The 21253-nt window shown below is 41.5% G+C and overlaps 1 protein-coding gene across 43 annotated transcripts in view; it reads right to left on the bottom strand.

Annotated features, from left to right (window-relative positions):
- The window catches only part of PTPRD (protein tyrosine phosphatase receptor type D), a 1161589-nt gene that overhangs the window by 120387 nt on the left and 1019949 nt on the right, over nucleotides 1-21253 (bottom strand). For all 43 annotated transcript variants that reach the window (XM_083718180.1, XM_083718169.1, XM_083718207.1 and 40 more), the window contains 2 exons: nucleotides 12608-12701; nucleotides 1956-2165 (listed from right to left, as the gene is read on the bottom strand). In XM_083718180.1, the coding sequence (XP_083574306.1) occupies nucleotides 1956-2165; nucleotides 12608-12701 (304 nt within the window). The remainder of the gene's footprint in view (nucleotides 1-1955; nucleotides 2166-12607; nucleotides 12702-21253) is intronic.

Here is a 21253-nt window from a genome sequence, read left to right as displayed (position 1 = left end):
ACACCTGGAACAGGTGATACTCATGTGCTTGGCACACAACTTGACACACTCTGAGCTTTCATTTTTTATTTAAAAAAAACCCTAAGTCTCTAGCCCTCCTTGAAAGGAAGTTAAGAAACAAAACATGCAACTTCCATTTGAAGCGATTTCTGCAATATGGCTTCTCCTGCCTTTCAGTGCTTTTAACTAATGAGTGAAATCAGAGCTGTGATTGATGAGTGAGTTGTTTGGAAACCAAGTGATAAGAATCCCTGGGGTTCTAAAGATCTTCTGTTTTGCTTTCCCTTTAGTGCAGTTCCCCTGCTTCTGCCTCATTTTCTAGTCCTTGGAATCTCTCTAGTTTTATCTTCATTCCCCCCTAGCAACTAGGATGCATCTTTCCTGTGGTGGGTTCAAGGTCATATTATAACTTATTTTGTGCAAGTACTAACAAGCAATAAGTGTGAGTGGATGTTAAAGGATCCAACCCCAATCGCACAGCAAATGAAAAATGTGGAAACTTTGCAAAGAGGTTGAGATGTGTCTTTTGCTGTACAGGAGACCAGGCACTCAACAAGAATGCACCGTGTAGTTAATGTACAGTACAATGGTATACATGCCTACTCAGAAGTAAGTCTCTGTGTTTAATGCAGCTTCCATTTAGCCCAGGCTATGGTTTTGCACTTGCACTGGTGTGTGTGTGTGTGTGTGTGTGTGTGTGTGGAAATGGGGTTCTTGTGCCTTTAACAGTTGTGGAACAGGCAGAAATTCAACAGCATAAGCCATTTCTACTATGGTAATAAAATTATGGGGAGAGCTTCACCTGTCCACATTCTGTCCCTCATACATTTTATTACATGTGTGTTCCCCAATTTGTTTTGAGGCCCCCCACTACATCTGTAAAAGAGGGCAGAAATTTGCATAAGACACAAGTCTATGCAAATTTTATGCAGATGTGTCTCCCCTTTTGTGAGTGTTTCAGAAGGTCCAGCTCACAGACAGTTTACTGAAGCCAGAAAATCCTGTTGAATCGCCTGATAATATCTATATGGCAACACATGCACACTGTGAATGCGTAACCGTTAACCTTTTACATGCATGTGTGCAGTGCCAGATTTACGTATAAGCTAAACAAGCTTAGGGATGCACTCTCTTGGGGCATAGCTGTCAACTTTTCCCTTTAATTGCGAGGAATCCTATTCGGAATAAGGGAATTTCCCTTAAAAAAAGTGAAATGTTGACAGCTGTGTCTTGGACCCCCTAAAAAACTTAAAGAGGAAAAAAAACTGGGTGCACATTTCCAAAATATAAGATAAAAAAGAAATGAAATAAAACCTACATACAGCAGCAGTGTTTTGTGTTGTGTAGGCTCCTATGATGTAAGTAATGGGCCCTGCCTGCTAGCCTGCTCCCTAAAATATCACTGGCTTCTCATTTCTATATATAGGGTGCCTACATTCTGCATGGAATGGCGATTTTGTTAGGTGCAAATGGCCTTAGATACCTGTTAGGTCCATAAATTACCATATAGCATATATTCAACACAAAAAACAGCAACAATTTGTTGTTGACAAACAACAGCTGGACATATAAAGGGCCCCATTACCTTCAGGAGCTTAGGGCCTCATCAACCTAAATCCGGCCCTGCATGTGTGCAAGGAAGGGTGAGGGTGGGAGTAATCACATATATCTGGTATGTGCATATTGTCATAAAGGCAATCCATAAGGCAATTTAGCCATTGGGCAATTGTGCACTGAACTTATCCACATTGCTGGGTATGTGAAAAGGATCTTTACTTTTATGCAGAGAGACTTATCCAAAACTGGCAAAGTCATTCAAATAAGTGAAGGGAAAGTGCCATTTCCCACAATTCATATTATGAAAGGAACAGAAATGTCAAGCGTTTGCTCGAACGCTATGGAGGCATCGGAGAGATACATTTTTAGGAACAACATAAAACTTGCAGTCAACTTACGGATTCTGAGTGCTCCATAACAGCTAAAATAAAGACGACATATTCTTGGCCGTTTTGGAGCTGCTTGTTTTCAAAACCACCATACTGTTTCTTATCCCCCAGGGTGAACTCAGTAGGAAGAACTTCAAAGTGTGCTGCAATATATGGCTTTAAATCTGCTTCCCTCCCCAAACGAATACTTCGGCGTTTCCTTGCTATCTCTTTAAGTAGCTTTGGGGTAGGAGAGGAAAAAGAGAGAGAAAAGGGAGAAAACAGAAAGATAACCGTAAACAAGATTAATGTAACTTATTGACAGGCTGATTTTTTAAAAAATGTATTAAGTCCTAGGAACTATAAAAAATAAAATTCAGTGTCATTTCATGACAACCCCAGTTACAGTTATCTGGGAGTTAGTCCCAGGAGGCCTGCTTCAGAATAGAAATGTACAGGAGTGTGCTATAAATTACAATAATGCCAGCACTTTTATATTAAGTAGTATGCCTCTTTGGAGTTCCATACAACTTGCAGCCTCATTCTCAGTTTAGGAAAAACCTCTGTTACACTTAGCTAGGAGTAGGTACCATTCAATTCAATGGGCTTACTACTGAGTGGAAATGCACAGCGTAGTTGTAAATCTCATTTATATATGTAAATCTCATATATACTGTTTATTCTTAGCAAGAAGAGGATGTCAACATCAGATTTTTAAACATGAATTTTTAGTTACTGATATTGTTGCCCACACTAATTCTTTTTAAAGGAAAACACACAAAAAAATAAAGACTACGAGGCATTTGAGATATGAGTATTACCATTTCCCCCTCATCACATATCAAATAACGGTCAACAATAAGACACTTTTTTCATCAAGTTAATGGTTTTTTATTGCAAAATTGAAGCAAAATATTTTTTTAAATACTACAGCCAGTACAGAAAAAAGGTAAGCGATCTACGGCACTTAACTCATTATGACATCAACAGACTGCAACCCACACCCAAAAACTTTTTTAAATAAGAAAAATTAACTGTTTTTAACACCATTTATGCAGTTAGCTTAGTGCTTGTTTAACACATCACGCTAAAGCAAACCTTGGCTTATTGCACAGACGAGTGTCTGCAGGCTCCCAAAGAAGCCACAGATGCGGTCGGTCCTGATCCTCCGATGACTCACCTCCCTGTTTTGCCCGAAGGCAAGCACTCCTCCTGCGAGTACACACAAAGGTCCTAATTTATCATCACATTGTGTGATGGCCTGGGACTCGGGCTCGGACTCGGAACCAGAGGAGACTCAGTCTGCACTGGATAGTTTTCCTCAGGCATCATTTGAACCAAGTCTGGGGCCTGATCCTGGAGAGCCCCAGTCTGCACAGGTTCCCCTGCAACAAACACCAGCTGGGCCAAGTCAGGGGCCTGACCTTGCCTTGGCTCCAGATGCGGGGATTACCTCGTTGCCTTCAGCTGGGCCATCACTTACAGCTGCTCCACTACCGGTTGGGTCAGGGGTGGCTGAGGCGGCCCCTGGGTCTACTAACTCACTGATGTCTCCTGAGCTGCAGAGACTAAGGTCTGAGAGAAGGAGAGACCTGAGGACTCGCAGGAGGAGTGCTCACCTTCAGGCAAAACAGGGAGGTGAGTCGTCAGAGGATCAGGACCGGCCGCTACCCTGACAAAGATAAAAGGCTGTTGGATCCCGCCCCAGGTTGTGGGAGCAACATTCCTGTATGCCAGATCCTGCCTGAGATCCTGTACCTGTCCTTGCCTGGTTTCCTGCTTTGTGTTCTGCCTTGGCCCTGTTGGACTGACTCCCAGTGGAGCCTTCAGATTCTGGACCGCACCTGGACCGTGTTTCACAGGTTACCCCCAGGCCCAGCACACATTGTGTTTAACTAACTATTAATGCCACAAATCATGACATTATATCTATGCTGCAGAATGTCAATACCAGTGAACACGTTTAGGAGTGAAATAAGTATTCAGTTAGCAAAAATGTTTAAAAGCTATGCTAGTAAGCTTCTAGTAAGAAGAGTGTGTATGACCTTCTAAGAACATGCCATGGATTGGCAATGACACAGAGGAAAGGGAAGAAGATCACGGCGAGGGGTGTAGTCCCAACTGGTATACACCAGGACAAGCTGAAGCTGGGGAAGGGGAGGTTGGGGACTTAGGAGGAACTCACGGGACATTGCAGGGGCAGCCAAAAGTTCTGGGGAGACAGAGGAGGGAACACATCATCAGAACCAGAGGTTTCCCCATCTTCACAGACATCGAAGGCTCTGAGGTGTTGGGAACAGGGGGAAGTGAACTCCAGGAGACTGAGGCAGGTAAGGGAACACAGCCCAGGTCACTAGGGGCCAGGTGGAGATCATGGGACTCATTAGGATGTTGTGGTCCCTCAGCTAGATTAAGATCAGGGCAGGTGAGGGCCACCGGCTTTGTTAAGTGGAGAGACACAGCTACTCAGCTGGAACAATCAATCAAGGTGCATCAATCAAGCTTGCAAAGGATAGAAGGGAAGCAAGGCAGAGACTCTGTGTCTGCTCAACTTTCTCCGTCGATGGAGCACAGCTTGGCTGCTTCAGGAACTCCACTGACCTGTGAATTCGGAACGGAGCCCAGGTCCCAACCCTGGAGGCAGGAGTTTGACCTTGTTTGTTATATCATACCTGGACCAGTTTTTGACCATTTGGTCTGTCTGACTACTCTCTGGTGTTGCCCTTGGGACTGTGTGCCCTATCAGGACTTGCCCCCAGGTATGCCTAGGTTCAGGACAGTACAGAAAATTGTATTGTAGAAAAAGACGTTTACATTTGTCTTTAACTGCGGAAGCTGAAGTTACATATAAGTCTGGTCTCTAGAACCAAAGGAGTAAAATTTTGTAAAGGGACAACTGTACAAAATATTTATTTTTGCCCGTGCCAAAAGAATTGAGAAATTGGTTTTCATTTGGAAATCAAGATTTGTGATTACATGTGTATGTCTCTGCACTAGCGTAAGTAAGAGAGGAGGAAGATTTCACCCTAAATAACATGAATGAATAGACCTGAAGTGCACCCCTTCCTTCATTCATATTTTAGTTATAGATGATGCTGTTGTCATATATGATTAGCATCATGTGCATCCCTTGAGATGCTTTCCCCCCTCCCGATCAAGGTTAATTTGAAAAGCAATGAAGTCATCAAAATCTGTTCCCAAATACCTTCTAGATCCTGTCCATAATATGCTCTTATTCTTGTGTATTTTTTTTATAACACTCTTGCAGATTCTTGTAATACATTCTTCTTTGCAGATTTCACAACATTTAGAAATGCATTTTAATATTATTTAGCAAAGGCATTTTCATGTTAATATTAGGATTTCAGCTGAAGGAAGTTTAAATGCAATGTACTTAGAAAATAAAGCTAGGCAGAACTTACAAAAGGCACAAAATGCAATATTTAGATGCCACACACACCCTTTTGCAGAAAATAAATGTATAAATGGCATATAGCATAAAAGTTAGTGGCATTAGTTGACTCTGCTGAGAGAGTCTTACATGAAATAATATCATCTTCACTGTTGGTTCACAGAATAATAAAATGCACTGGGCTGGGATGGTGGGACTTCTAGTGCTTAGTGAATTCAATTTGAACAGCATATGAAAGGAAAAGACACTTCTCTCTCTCTCTCTCTCAGTTGAAATTGGTTTATGGTGTGCAACCAGAGCACAAATGTAAACATTCTTAAGCATCTTCTAAAGCTTTTACTACAGATTCATCAGCAGCCTTCCTTAAGTTTTCTAGGCCTCATTGGGTAAATTGTATCATCACCTACTGCTTTTGGAAGTTGTTGTTGGAGGTACACCCTGGAACAGGCATAGGCAAACTCAGCCCTCCAGATGTTTTGGGACTACAACTCCCATTATCCCTGACCACTGGTCCTGTTAGCTAGGAATGATGGGAGTTGTAGTCCCAAAACATCTGGAGGGCCGAGTTTGCCTATGCCTGCCCTGGAAGAGCCAGACTTTCGTAATGCAAAATGTTAGTGGTCAGAGAGGGCATTGCTTCTCTTTAGCTGTGCAGATAGCATTTATTTGTGAGGTTTGCTACATTATCGTTGGAATAATTGCCAATCTGGGCTCTTGTTACTTTCTTTTAGTTTATTTTCTCCATACTCTGTTACAGACGTTGGACACTGCATATGACAGAAGATGCCTAAAGGAGACCAGCTTGCCCTTTATATACCCAGTGGACAGAGCTTTTTTTTCAGCTGGAGCTGTGCTTGGGCACCTCTCAAGTGACAGACACCATTGCCCATGTTCCAGTTTGTCAACATCCTTCTTAAATTATGGTGCCCAGAATTGGAAACAGTATTCCACGTGTGGTCTCACCAAGGCAGAATAGAATGGTACTATTACTTCCCTTGATCTAAACACTATACTTCTGTTGATGCAGCCTAGAATAGCAGTAGCTTTTTTCCTGATGCATAACACTCTTGACTCATGTTAAGCTTGTGGTCAACGAAGACCCCCTAGGTCCTTTTCACATATACCACTATATCAGCCGTCAATACTTTTATCAGTGCCAACACTGTGAGAAGTCCTATTCAGCAAATACCCTTTCCAATGTTAACTAAAGGTTTCCTGCCTGAAGATCTGTAATTCCTTCCTGGGTGGGGGTGTGGGGGAGGTAGTGATTAATGATGAATAGCTTCTTAATTTTGCCAGTGCTTGTTCATGTTAATTACTGGTGTCCTCTTACTTCTTTCAAATCGCAAAATAATACTGTTGTGCTATAAACAACTGAGAGAAAAACGAGAAGAAACAAGTGATCAAAGATCGTCTCCTCTGTGGATACAGAAACTGACACCAAGGTAATTAAGAAAGGCTATTCATCACTAATTTCCTTGCAGCAACCAACAAGAAGCATTAAAAAGTGCATGGACTGAGAATAAAGAAAATGTTTAAGCACAAGGACCATTTGAGGCTTCGATAGTCTTTTATGTGTTCACACACAGGACAGGATAGAGCTGCAATTGTGCTTTATTGAAAAATACTAATGATAAAAAGTCACAAAACATGCAGCAGGACAACACAGGAAACAATGAACTATGGCAATGTGACCATGAAACTATCTGCGTTCTCCATGAAAAGTGACTGAACAATGCATGGCAATTTCAGAGGCAAGGAGTTTAGCTTTAAGGGCAACATCTAATCTAAGGCTAATTCTGCCTACAGAGACAACCCTGAAGTCACTGTGTTTCCCGATCCTTCATTGTTATGGATAAATGTATCACCGCTGCAAAGCTGGAACACCTGCATTGATAATATTTGTATAGGCATTCCATGAGCACAGTATTAACGTGCACAACTTAAAACAGGGAGTTCTCTTAGAAGCTTTAAAAAATCTAAAGTATCAGAAACTTCAGAGTCGCTGCATGTAGAGTAGCTCACTTTGGAGATGTTTTCTGTCCCCTCGTGAGTTACTATTGGAAGCAATTCTGAAAGATATATGAAGGGCTTCAGCTCTCAATCAGAAACAATTTTCATTTTCCAGTCAATGCATATCTTATTTCTTCCACCATTAATTCTACAATGTGGTCTCAATTGTATCTGTAAAAAATGGAAAAGAACCCATCCTGCCCCAAATGTTTCTGAATTTAATAAATGTCCTTTATCAAACTATTATACAGATTAATGCACCACAACTTGCACGATGATTAAAATGACCCTTTGTTATGGAAAGCGGCAGCAGCAGCAGCACAGACCCAAAGAACTTAATGGCGAGAAAGGTCAAAGTCAACTACAAAATTCAGACTGGAATCTGTTAATTTTGCTGAAATGAACTGTGTAGTTTTGCAAGTTAAAAATGTTCTGGGTCCCGTTACTGGACTGTTGAATTTTTAATTGTTCCACTATGTTTGATGGCAACTAAAACTGAGTTTAGCTGCTTTTTGCCTCTCTAGACAACTCCAGGTCATTAAAAAGAAGAAACCACATTACAGCAAGCAGTCTGCACATACTGAATGTTGTTAATAGAAGCAAAACACAGCCGAAAGTCATGGAGTTGCCTAATGGCTTAACAGAAATACAGAGACCTCCCATTCTTCATAACAATGACCAATGGGTTCTATTGAGTCCTGAGGAAATCTGTGTAGACATTGTGCCTGAAATGAGACTAGACTATATTTTTGTTAGGGTCATTTAAAGAGAGAAAGCTCTTTAGGGTTTTGTTGTTGTTGTTGTTTGTGAAGAAAATGGAAATTGGTGTTACTATGAATTTCTATTTGAAGAGTAGTGTGGAGGACAATCAGTTAACAGGATGGTTCCTCCAGTTGGGGGAGTATATAGGCAAGGTATAGGCCAGGCATCCCCAAACACGGCCCTCCAGATGTTTTGGGACTACAATTCACAGCATCCTTGACCACTGGTCCTGTTAGCTAGGGATGATGGGAGATGTAGTCCCAAGGCATCTGAAGGGCCAAGTTTGGGGATGCCTGGTATAGGCTTTGAAGACTATTGCCTCCTCTTCCACAGAGAGGGGCCATGTCACTGTACAGATCATACTGACATCACTAAGGAGACCCCCTCAATCCCTCATACGAGCAAAGTCTATAAACCATGCTCGATACAAAAAAATGATGCCACAAGGACAGGGACACAATAAGATACTGTATTATAATACAGAACAGGAATACCTCATACATGATAATGAATTTTCAGATAACTGAGATGACCTGAGTAGGAATTTATTAATTTTTATTTTTTTAATTTCTATATCGCCCTATACCTGAAGGTCTCAGGGCGGTTCACGTAAAATATCAAATACATAAAATCCAAACAAAACCAACAACCCAATTAAAAAAACTCCCAAAGAGCCAGCATTTTAAAAAGGGTATAGGATGTACAGAAGATCAAGTCAGGCAAAGGCTGATTGAAAAGGAACATTTTTGCCTGGCGCCTAAAGGTGTATTGTGAAGGTGCCAGGCAGACTTCCCTGGGGAGAGCATTTCACAGACTGGGCTTTCATCCTGTAGTAATAAGGGGATGTTGTGAATCCCCTGGGAATTTATATAGGATGGGCTGGATAAACCTGGCTCAAATGTCTATATAATACTGGCAATGAATAATAATAATAATAATAATAATAATAATAATAATAATAATAATAATTTATTTGTACCCCACCCATCTGGCTGGGTTTCCCCAGCCACTCTGGGTGGCTTCCATAGAAACCAGAAAACACTAAAATATCATACATTAAAAACTTCCCTGAACAGGGCTGCCTTAAGATGTCTTCTGAATGTCAAGTAGTTGTTTATCGTTTTGACATCTGATGGGAGGGCGTTCCACAGGGCGGGCGCCACTACCGAAAAGGCCCTCTGCCTGGTTCCCTGTAGCTTTGCTTCTCGCAATGAGGGAACTGCCAGAAGGCCCTCGGCACTGGACCTCAGCGTCCGGGCAGAATGATGGGGGTGGAGACGCTCCTTCAGGTATACTGGGCCGAGGCCGTTTAGGGCTTTAAAGGTCAACACCAACACTTTGAATTGTGCTCGGAAACGTACTGGGAGCCAATGTAGGTCTTTCAAGACCGGTGTTATGTGGTCTCGGCGGCCGCCCCCAGTCACCAGTCTAGCTGCCGCATTCTGGATTAGCTGTAGTTTCCGAGTCACCTTCAAAGTTAGCCCCACGTAGAGCGCAGTAGTCCAAGCGGGAGATAACTAGAGCCTGCACCACTCTGGCGAGACAGTCCGCGGGCAGGTAGGGTCTCAGCCTGCGTACCAGGTGGAGTTGGTAGACAGCTGCCCTGGATACAGAATTGACCTGCGCCTCCATGGACAGCTGTGAGTCCAAAATGATTCCCAGGCTACGCACCTGGTCCTTCAGGGGCACAGTTACCCCATTCAGGACCAGAAAGTCCTCCACACCAGCCCGCCTCCTGTCCCCCAAAAACAGTACTTCTGTCTTGTCAGGATTCAGCTTCAATCCATTAGCCGCCATCCATCCTCCAACCGCCTCCAGGCACTCACACAGGACCTTCACCGCCTTCACTGGTTCTGATTTGAAAGAGAGGTAGAGCTGGGTATCATCTGCATATTGATGGACACCCAGTTCAAACCCCCTGATGATCTCTCCCAGCGGCTTCATATAGATGTTAAAAAGCATGGGGGAGAGGACGGAACCCTGAGGTACCCCACAAGTGAGGGCCCAAGGGTCTGAACACTCATCCCCCACCACCACTTTCTGAACATGGCCCAGGAGGAAGGAGCGAAACCACTGTATAACAGTGCCCCCAGCTCCCAACCCCTCTAGACGGTCCAGAAGGATGTTATGGTCGATTGTATCAAAGGCCGCTGAGAGATCCAGCAGAACTAGGAAACAACTCTCACCTTTGTCCCTAGAAGGGCATGTTCTGTTGTTTCCTGCTGCCCAGAGCCACATGGGCATTTCCTCTCCTCGTATGGTATCTTCCTATAGCAGCCTTCTTGAATTGCTGAAGGGAGAGCCTGACAGTGGGCCAAGGTAAAAGCCCTTTGAACAGCATCCATTGGAGTAAGGAAGGGAATTCTGTGACTACTAAGTTTTAAGTACCGTATCCACCCCAAAAATAGTTTGCAGTCGAACCTGCAACAGGAGACTTGTCCAGTGTTGTATGTAGCATTTTTCATTTTGACAAAGTAATAATTAATAAATAAATTAATAAATGTAAAAATGTACACCCCACCCCCGAGACCACTCCATTGTAACTATCCAACCTCCCAAAATTTCAACACCTCTTGTGATGGTTTGATCCCTTTCCATTTCAACAGCACAAATTCTATAAATACCTCCCACATCTCCTCAAAATCATTTTTCCTGCATATTCCGTCTTACTTTAATAAAGGTAAAGGTAAAGGGACGCCTGACCATTAGGTCCAGTCGTGGCCGACTCTGGGGTTGCGGCGCTCATCTCACTTTATTGGCCGAGGGAGCTGGCATACAGCTTCCAGGTCATGTGGCCAGCATGACTAAGCCGCTTCTGGCGAACCAGAGCAGCGCACGGAAACGCTGTTTGCCTTCCCGCCGGAGCGGTACCTATTTACCTACTTGCACTTTGATGTGCTTTCGAAATGCTAGGTTGGCAGGAGCAGGGACTGAGCAATGGGAGCTCACCCCGCTGCAGGAATTTGAACTGCCGACCTTCTGATCGACAAGTCTTAGGCTCTGTGGTTTACCCCACAGCGCCACCTGCATCCCATCTTACCTTAATAGCACATGTTAATTTATCATTAATAGCTATGTGCCACACCTATGGCTTCTCCTCAGATCTTAGAAATCTTTCACCTTTTACTAAGCCCTCTAGCTGTGCACAGGATTAAATTCCACTTCAATCACAGCTGGGGAGGAAACAGCTTCCCTGACTGCTGTGGCCAGACAACACTCCACTCTCCACCTAATTCATTAAGGAAAAACTGAAGATGTAGCTACATATTATATACATTAAGAGGGATGTGTAGGTTGGTCCTCAGGAACTTCAGCATTGATAATGCAAACTCTACTAGGCAGTAGAGTACTAGCTCTCTATGCCAAACTAACAAGTACCACTGTCAACAGAAAGGGGCCAGTATCTGCTGAAGACCTTTCCTTCCACTTTCTGACCCACACTCCCTGCATCTGAATATGCTGAATTCATATGAACGCTCAAGCATGCTATGCAAGTTCATCACAGGGAATTCATCCAAGGTTACTTTGCAAGTAGTTTAGTGTTGTTGATGTCTACCATTCGCATAGATGTCCTTTCACGTTAGGTCTGAGAGCATGTAAAAATGCAATCCAAGAATCATAATTGGTTGTTCCCAAAATGACTGGGGATTTCCAAATTCAGTTGTGCCCACCTGAATTTGAGTCTGAAGGTGTGTTATATAAAGTACTTCCGCACACATCTTCAGACAGGATTGCAATTTTCAAGTATAGAGTTTACTCATCTCTCTATTAACTAATACACTGAACGAGAAGGTTTTTTTAAAAAAAATAAAATAAAATAAAAAATTCAATCATTTCAAAATGCCATATGTGTCAAAATAATGGGATGTTTTGAAATTAATGGAGTAATTTGCCCACAAGCAAGATAGAAACTGACAGGTAAATATATGTTAATTAACAGCCCAGTTATTACAGTGCTATTCGGTGAATATGTAAGGTGTTTCTCTCATTGTGCCTAATCTTGGAGCGTAGAGGAAAACGAGCCTGAGACAGACATATACCAGCACAGGAGAATCAAGTAAAGAGAACTGAGAGGTAGGTCAAATGTTAAACTGCAGAGCAAATTGCAACTTAGCATGTGATTCAGCTTTGGCAAACACCCCATTAAACGAACCAGACCTTTATTGGAGTTCATATCAATGATGATTAAGTTTTTGCTGACAACTCATTTCACCTACTGCATTACGTCTTATAATCAGCAAGGAATAAAATATTAATGCCAACAAAGATCAGACAGTATGTGTGCCTCATTGCAACTTAATGTCTTTTAATTTAAGTAATTAGCTTTTTGTTTCTGTCCCCAGAGGCGACAGAACTCCAATACAAAATGATAAGATTTTTATTTTTTTAAGTCAAATTTGCTGACATGGGTACATTAATTGGACACAATCATTAAGGCTGCTTCTATCACAAACAATTTTACAGGGGAAAAAGAGCTAAAATAAGCACATGGTACCTCGTCTAATTCCATTTCGTCTGGGCTCTCTCGTGGTTTCATGAATTTTCCATCAGACTTCTTTATCAAAGGCACAATTACTATATAGTAACCTCTGCAAAGAAAACAAAACATAAGATGAGGCCTGCATAAAGGGAACAGTGTGTTTTTATTGCTTCAGTTTCATGATGCTCCCATGTGGAGTAATCTGTAAAAAAAACCTCTTTACTCTCCAGTAGAACCACCTCTTTGCATATCTTGGGCATGAAAACTTCTCAACATCTGAAATGAATCAATATAACGTGCAGATTGCCAGCATAAAGTTAATTCACAATTCGATGGGTTCAATTCCTCTAACAGAAGGGAAGAAGGGTTTTTTAAACCAATTCCCTTGAGAATTAGAGGACCTTCTGAAGCATTGTAAGAAAGAGTTGATTGGTTAAATTGCCTCCCCTCCTCCCTCAAGGAGACAGTAGTCAGTTAGAGCTTCTACCAGAAGAAGTAATTTCGTTTGTGGAAAGGTGTATATATCCAAATATATAAAAGGCTCCATTCCACAGTTCTCTGATAAATGCAATAGAACTATTCATGAAATATCACCATGATTTTAGAAGATACACTTAATTGACGCTCTTAAATATTATGAATGTAGCCAAATAAATGAGATTCCAGTAAAAAGAAAAAGGGAACGTCTCCAGGTCAGTTTTTTTCCTGATGCTTACTTTTTAAAGTATCAATGCTGCAATCTTATACCCACTTATCCAGGAGTAAGCCTCACCAAAAACATTGGGGTTCACTTCCGAGAAGACATACATAGGATTGAACTGTGAGTGTTGCTACTGAATTTTTCAAACAAATCAAATCTGGAGGCAAAAGGGCTTTGATAGAATTGAAAGGGGTTCTGCAAATTTGTATTTTGTTCTCATGTGTTCACTACATAGAGAGTGGTATAGAATAAAATAAATAAATACCCATAGTGGCCTGGAAGAATCCTACATCACCATGTACCATGACTTTGGGGGGTATTCTGGGGAGAAATGGGGTCCTCCACTGGTGTCCTCAATTTTAACTGTGGTAGGTTTGATGAGGCCCTGAGCTATTGAAGGTAATGGGGCCCTTTATATGTCAAGCTGTCCTTTATCAACAACAAATTGTTGCTTTTTGTGTTGAATATATGCTATATGGTAATTTATGGACCTAATAGGTATCTAAAGCCAATTGCACATGCAGAATGTAGGCACCCTATATATAGAAATGAGGAAGCCAGTGATATTTTAGGGAGCAGGCTAGCAGGCGGGCCCATGACTTACATCATAGGAGCCTACACAACACAAAACACTGCTGCTGTATGTACGTTTTATTTTTTTATCTTATATTTTGGAAATGTTTTTTCCCCTTTAAATTTTTTTGGGACTCCTAAGAGAGTGGGGCCCTAAGCTATAGCTTGTTTAGCTTATACGTAAATCTGGCACTGCTGCCAGCAATAACCAGCATTTTACTCCAGAATGCTCCCCAGAGCCGCAATACATCACGTTACAGCCTCATTCTGGAACATTATAGGACTTTAAACAGTGGGTGGAAGCACGGAAGAGCACTCCTGACTTTCACACTCCCATCCTCCTCAATCTTTGAACGACCCAGTATAGTAAGAAAGAAAAAGTGGCCTGAAAATACAGCCATTTTACTGCAGGCTATATTATGAACCTATTTTGTCCAAAGTAAAAAGAAGCAAGGTTTTAAGAAACAATGTTAAGCTCTTGACAAGCCATCTGTAATAGTGAATGGCTTGCCGTTTTTGTCAAATGCAGGCATCACAAATGTTTACATGTAGGTGGAACACATTATATGCATACTTGTACGAGAAAAACGGAGGTGTCCAGGGTTCAGTAGACTATGTCTTCAGGGCAATGCACTACTTAAAAAGCAGCTTGAAGAAGAAAAACCACTTTGGATATGCTTTGATATGCACTTTAATAGCTTTATCCTTCTAAAAAGTATCTTATATCCGTTATCTTTCTTCACTCCATATCAGCAGTTAACAAAGGTGCATGAGAACGATCGTTTCTTGGCAATGACTTGCTACAACCTGTTTTCAAACACCGCAGCAATTCACCTAATGGAACCGAAGCACTTGCAAAATCAATACACATAGGTAGCCAGGTCAGATTACGAAACTTTATCATTTTTCATCCTAGAAGTCATTAAGATTGCTTGCAACCTCTGCTCAAGCATTCCATACAGAGTAGACAAAGTTGTAAGTGCAGGTTTAAATTACACATAAAAAGAACCCATGATGGCTTCTTAAGAGAAGTTTGGGAATTTAGTATACATTCTAGCTATTTGCCTCCTTTATCCTAAAACTCAGTTCAGAAAATGTCTCCTGGATCATGCAAAGATCTGCCCTCATAATGTGGCCAATAAATATTGCAAAGTGCTGACTTGACTGTTTCATGTTCTCAGTAATGCCATTTTCAATTAGGTAAGAAAATTGGGACTTGAAAACTCAAAGGAACACACTGAAAATAAAGCAGTACACACACTGATTTGGCTCTAGCCAAAATATCAACAAGTTAATAGATCTGACATTTACCACAGCTCTGATGTTCATATGCAAAGTCTACTACTAAGTGCAAACATTTCCTCATCTGAAATTAGTTAGCTGCTTTCTACAGTGATTCAAATAGTTGCCATTGCAACTATCTTGTTTCTGCTTTCCAGTTTTCCCAAATTCAAAACTAGAGGGGAAAGTTCATATATCTGTTGTCCTACAAGAGAGCCAGTGTGGTGTAGTGGTTAAGAGTGGTAATCTCGTAATCTGGGGAACCGGGTTCGCTTCCCCGCTCCTCCACATGCAACTGCTGGGTGACCTTGGGCCAGTCACACTTCTTTGAAGTCTCTCAGCCCCACTCACCTCACAGAGTGTTTGTTGTGGGGGAGGAAGGGAAAGGAGAATGTCAGCCGCTTTGAGACTCCTTAAAGGGAGAGAAAGGCGGGATATCAAATCCAAACTCTTCTTCTTCTTCTACATTTGATATGGAGATACAATGTTGCTAAGGCCTTGCAGATACAATGGTCTGGATTCAGAAGGCCTGATGATCGTCTTCCAAAGCAACTACTCTATTCCAAACTTAAAAATGGAAAGCGTAATGCTGGTGGTCAACAAAAGAGGTTCAAAGACTGTCTCAAGGCAAATCTAAAAAAATGTAGTATAAACACCGGAAACTGGGAAACACTGGCCTGCGAGCGCTCCAGCTGGAGAACAGCCTTTACCAAAGGTGTCATGGGCTTTTGAAGACACTCGAACTCAGGACGCAAGGGAGAAACGTGCTAAGAGGAAAATCCACACCGTGATCAACTCCTGCGGGAAACCAATGTCCCCACTGTGAAAGGACGTGTGGATCCAGAACTGGTCTCCACAGTCACTTACGGACTCATGGTTAAAACGATGTTTATGGAAGACCATCTTACTCAGCTATGAGGGATCACCAAAGAAGAAGGTTCACAGCATAGCTTTAGCCAATTAATCTCCTCTCAAGTTCACTCCTCTACTATAATAATTGAACAATGCACTAGCAGAAGTGCCAGATTGGCTCCGTGAGTCTATTCATGAAGTCCCAAGCTTACTACCTCCCTGACCCATCCAGGTAAATTGCAATGCTGCAGCAGTTCTGCCCCACTCTGAATTACAGTGGCACCTCGGGTTAAGTACTTCATTCATTCCAGAGGTCCGTACTTAACCTGAAACTGCTCTTAACCTGAAGCACCAGTTTAGCTAATGGGGCCTCCTCCTGCTGCTGCGCCGCTGGAGCATGATTTCTGTTCTCATCCTGAAGCAAAGTTCTTAACCTGAAGCACTATTTCTGGGTTAGCGGAGTCTGTGACCTGAAGCGTATGTAACCCGAGGTACCTCTGTACTCTTGCAAATCACCCCCACATCCATACTTTTCACAGACTGTTAGTCAAAGAAGGAAATCAGGCAGGGGTAAAGGAAGGAAGGAAGAAAAAGGTTTAATACAACTTTAAAGAGAGCGCAGAAAGCTGTTGTGTGTAGACCGTTAAGATGGATGCATATTGCCGACTTAAATCCCTAAAGAAATTACTTGGCATTACATCCACTTGTGCAGCCCGCCAAAGGATATTAATTCTATTTACAGAAACTGTTTTGCGCACTGGTAATAGTATCTATTGTCCACCTGTGAAACAAACCTATTGTGCCAAATGTTATTTTTTAAAACAAACTCCCTTAACACAACTGGAGACCCTTAGAGCATTCAGTAACACCGGTAGCTCATTCTAGTCAGACAAAGGCATGTTCAGTTCACTGCCGTAAATCAAAATGTGACCCCATTCCTTTAAAAATAAATAAATAAATAAGGGTAAAAATGGGGAAGGTCAATTTCCCGAACAAAATTAAAAAGAAGCATCTGTAGTTCAACACACACACAAGAGGTCATTTTAAAAAGTCTAACTGAATTCTTCCTTAACTTCTGTATTTGGTCAGCATTCAGCATTCAGGAGCAGGCAAAGAGCTCTTTTATTTCTGATCTGAGATTGTATGTGTGTGTGTGAGAGAGAGAGAGAAACAGAAAAAGAATAGCGAGTTCTGTGTGCCTGCACATCTGGTATGGGTATGCATGTACAGTGGTGCCTTGGTTGACAAACTTAATCCGTTCCGGAAGTCTTTCTTAAACCAAAGTGTTCTTAAAGCAAGGTGTGCTTTCCCATAGCAATGGGGGACTCAATTTACAAATGGAACACACTCAACAGGAAGCAAAACATGTTCTTATTCCAAGGCAAAGTTCACAAACCAAAACACCTACTTTCGGGTTTGTAGCATTCTTAATCCAAGTTGTTCATAAACTAAGCTGTTCTTAAACCCAGGTACCACTGTACATGCAAGAATGTGCATAGGTGGTGAATGTGCGAGCACATATACATTGACTGTATGTGGCATGCGGTCCTCAGTTTGGTGGCTGACTGTCAATGCAGCCCTCAGTCAGCCCTGGCTTAGGGAATAACCAGAAATCCACCCTTCATAGTCATGATCATGACTTTAGGAGGCCAAATAACCCAAGAAGAAATCGTTAAAAGGAACTTGGCCCCAATTTTGGGGAGCATGTAAAGCAGCGGTTCTCAACCTGTGGGTCCCCAGATGTTGTTGGACTACAACTCCCATCATCCCTGAGCTCTGGCCTTGCTAGCTAGGGGTGATGGGAGTTGTAGTCCAACAAAATCTGGGGATCCAACAGGTTGAGAAAGGCTGATTTAAAGCAAGGTGAAGGTATTATGTCTCAATTACCTTATTGTTCCTTTCTCATTGCCACTCTGACATTCATCAGAGCTTTGCCTAAAGAAAATTCCTTCTAACAAAAAACAAGTACCATATTTTTCTGTGTATAACACGCCCCCGTGTATAAGACGCCCCCTATTTTAAAATTTAAATAAATGGGGGGAGCTGGCCCAAAGTTGTTGAGCTTTCTGGAGGGAGAGGAATGCAGAAAATCACTAACCTAAATGAAAAATGCTCACAATTGCTCACATAGCAGAAGCCAATAATAGCTGGTAATCGCACGCCCAATTGCCACAATGGCAACCAATCAAAAGCAGCCCTTGAAACAACCACCAATCACCCACCAAATCCCTCGCGGCTGCAACCAATCACCCGTTCCCCCTATGCACTTTCTGTGTTTAAGACGAGCTCTGGTTTTTAACACTATTTTAGAGTAAAAAAACCTCGTCTTATACATGGAAAAGTACAGTACTTCTCATCTTCCACTCATCACATACACACAGCCAGCAGCGGAATGACAAATGGCTGACAAATTTATTGCTGCTGGATGTACAGACAGGCTCCTGTGTGTAGAAAGATATGATCATCATTCTAGAAATATGGTGGTCAAGTACTTATGGCAATCTGGTTAAAAAATAAATTCTTAGAGTTCAGCTTTAAGGGTTGACCATGAATACGGGCAAGCTGACTCCAGAGTGCCATCGAACGTATGGATGCTAGGCCTAACAAGCTACCTTTTCTGTGGCTGACCCAGAGAGAATGGCAATGCGTCTGTGAGATATTCTGAAAACTGAGTGCTTGAAACAAAACAAGAGTAGACATTAACTAGCAGTCTGTCAGAAATGGGACACTGGTCATATAATTCAATATCGAAATGTATTATTGAAAGTGTATTACTTGACTGATACATTGACTGAATTATTGACTAGCCAATCATCTGTGCCAATGCATTTTCGACTTTTTAAAATCTATACTAAAGTTTGTACTTTCAATAATGTGGTAGATCAGAATCTGATGTGCATCTTTCTGGCCACAAATGGGAAGTTAACAGCAATTCCTGGCAGCTCAGCTCCACCAAGGTGACTAGTTATTATAAATTTCACACCGTTATCATGAAAAGTGACTGAAGTTGTGATATGACAAGAAGCCTTGGAACATTTTTAAAGTCCAGTCAGGACTATGATCAGTCTTACACATTAACCTTGAAATCAACATCCAAGCGTTAACTGTAGAATTTTGTGTTTGTGCATGCAGCTGTGGTAAGATTTGTGTGTGAATGACAACGCTGTAATTTGTGCAAACTAATGCAAGACAAAAAGTTTAATTGCAAACAACGTTCACAATACAGAAGGAAATTAGACTGTTGCAACTTAAATTTAATTCTTACACATTCAGATTGTAGGAGTCCCTCTTAAGAAACCTAGGTTATTTTAAAATCCTTATTTACTGATGAATAGCTTTTGGACTATAATGTAACTTAAATAGAAAACTATATTTAGAAAGATTTTTCTCCAAAAGCATTTTATTTTAAAAATCCAATTTAAATAATAATAATAAATCCTTAAAAAAAAATAATTGATTTTTATCCACCCTGGCTCCTATGGATATTTCTATAATTAAGTTTCTGCCTTTAAAATCATAATAAAGGAACTGAAGCCCAGGTCCATCCTTTCTGGATCTTTGGGCCTATGTCAAATGTCATCTTTTCCCTCCCTGCTTGCACCCTGCAACAAAAGAGATGCTAGGACTCAAGTCTGCCCAGAGTCAGTACAGATAACCGTGCATTTGCCATTAACCAACATAGCTTCCTGAGAGCTCACCTTTAGAACAAGCTGAGTTTTCTCAGTGGTAATAGATGTTCAGATGCATTTCTTATTTATCACTTTAGATATTGTGGCTAATCCCTTGTGAGCCACAGCACAAATTCAGTCCTGCTTCCAACATTTCCACAACTTATGAAAAAGGTTATTGTCTTCTCCACAGATGTTGGCTACTCCTGGTTGCTCTTATACCCTGGCCCTTTCTAGTAATTACTTTTCTCTATAAATCATTCCGATGCTTTCCGTCTTCAGGCTTCCTTTTCTATACTTTTCTACAAACTTTATCTTTACTTAGTTTAATAGCAATGGCTTCATTTCCCACACTTTAATCCTGTTAACACTCCAATGTAATATATTTTCATATTGTCTCATTCTGAATTCCTCAATTAGCAATAAAGAGAAGGTCTTCAATTTACAAAGCTCATGGTATAAAATGTCAGCTGAGAAAATCCAGGTTGTATCTCCAACAATATTTAACAACCTGCTCATTTTCCTTCCCATTTCCTTCGTCACACACATGGGAGTCTTATAGGAAGCAAGAATCACTGCAAACAGAGCAATAACACTTATTGATTGTACTGTGTTTCACGCTTTCCTGGCAACTCTTTATTGTCCATCGTTTTGAATCCCTATTGGCGCTTTGCTGTCAGGTCTTTAGTACTATCTTTGTTGTTTAATCTGCACAGAAGCATTTAAGAAGCCTTGTAAACCATGTTCCAGCACTGTGAACAGAACATATAGCTGCCAAATTCATTTATTATGGGATCAGTTTTTAGAGTTAAATCAGAACGTGCTATTTTTGGAAATAAAAATATCTGTTTTCTAAGCAAGGTCTGTGATAAAAACATTTAAAAGGGAAGACAAAGTAAACTGCCATTGCCCTATTAATTTGTACACGATGGAACTGGGCTGCTAAACATAACTGACCCATCTTATGGTTTTGCCTTACAGTGTTTTAGCCAACCAAAGTTCTACAGTTTATGTCTTTACCAGGACTAGACCCACTTTGAGCAGTTCAAGAAATGTGCAAAGGAAGTACTCGTCTTCTTTTATACTTCTGCTGTAGCCCACTAAGAACATACATCTCCCAGTGGAAGACAGAGCAGAATCACTCCATCTTTGCACATGTCATCACCAGCATTATTCAAAGTAGCAGCAAAATCCACTCTGTGGGTACATCTTTTTCCTAAAGCTGAGCTGAAATGCCTTTCCCCAATACAGTCATACCTCATGTTATGTTTGCTTCATGATACGTTTTTTCAGGTTGCGTCCTGCAGTGACCCAGCAGTACTGGAAAGGGTTACTTCTAGGTTTCGCCACTCACGCATGCGCAAAGCGCTAAATCACACTTTGCGCATGTGCACAAGCGCCAAATCGCGCTGCGCACCTGTGCAGATACGGCACTTTGGGTTGAGGGCTTATCATGTTGCGAATGGGCCTCCAAAACAGATCTCGTTCGCAACCAGAGGTACCACTGTATTGCTGTTTTGTTCATAGGCTGCAGCTGGGAGAAAAAATTGGGAATGTGCAGTGCTATTTTTATAGGAAAAGCGGTGC

The sequence above is a fragment of the Podarcis gaigeae genome (genome assembly GCF_964106915.1).
Source record: "Podarcis gaigeae genome assembly, chromosome: 17".
In the NCBI taxonomy this organism is placed as follows: domain Eukaryota; kingdom Metazoa; phylum Chordata; class Lepidosauria; order Squamata; family Lacertidae; genus Podarcis; species Podarcis gaigeae.
Note: the sequence above shows the minus strand (reverse complement) of the source record. Positions and strands in the feature narration are given on the sequence as shown.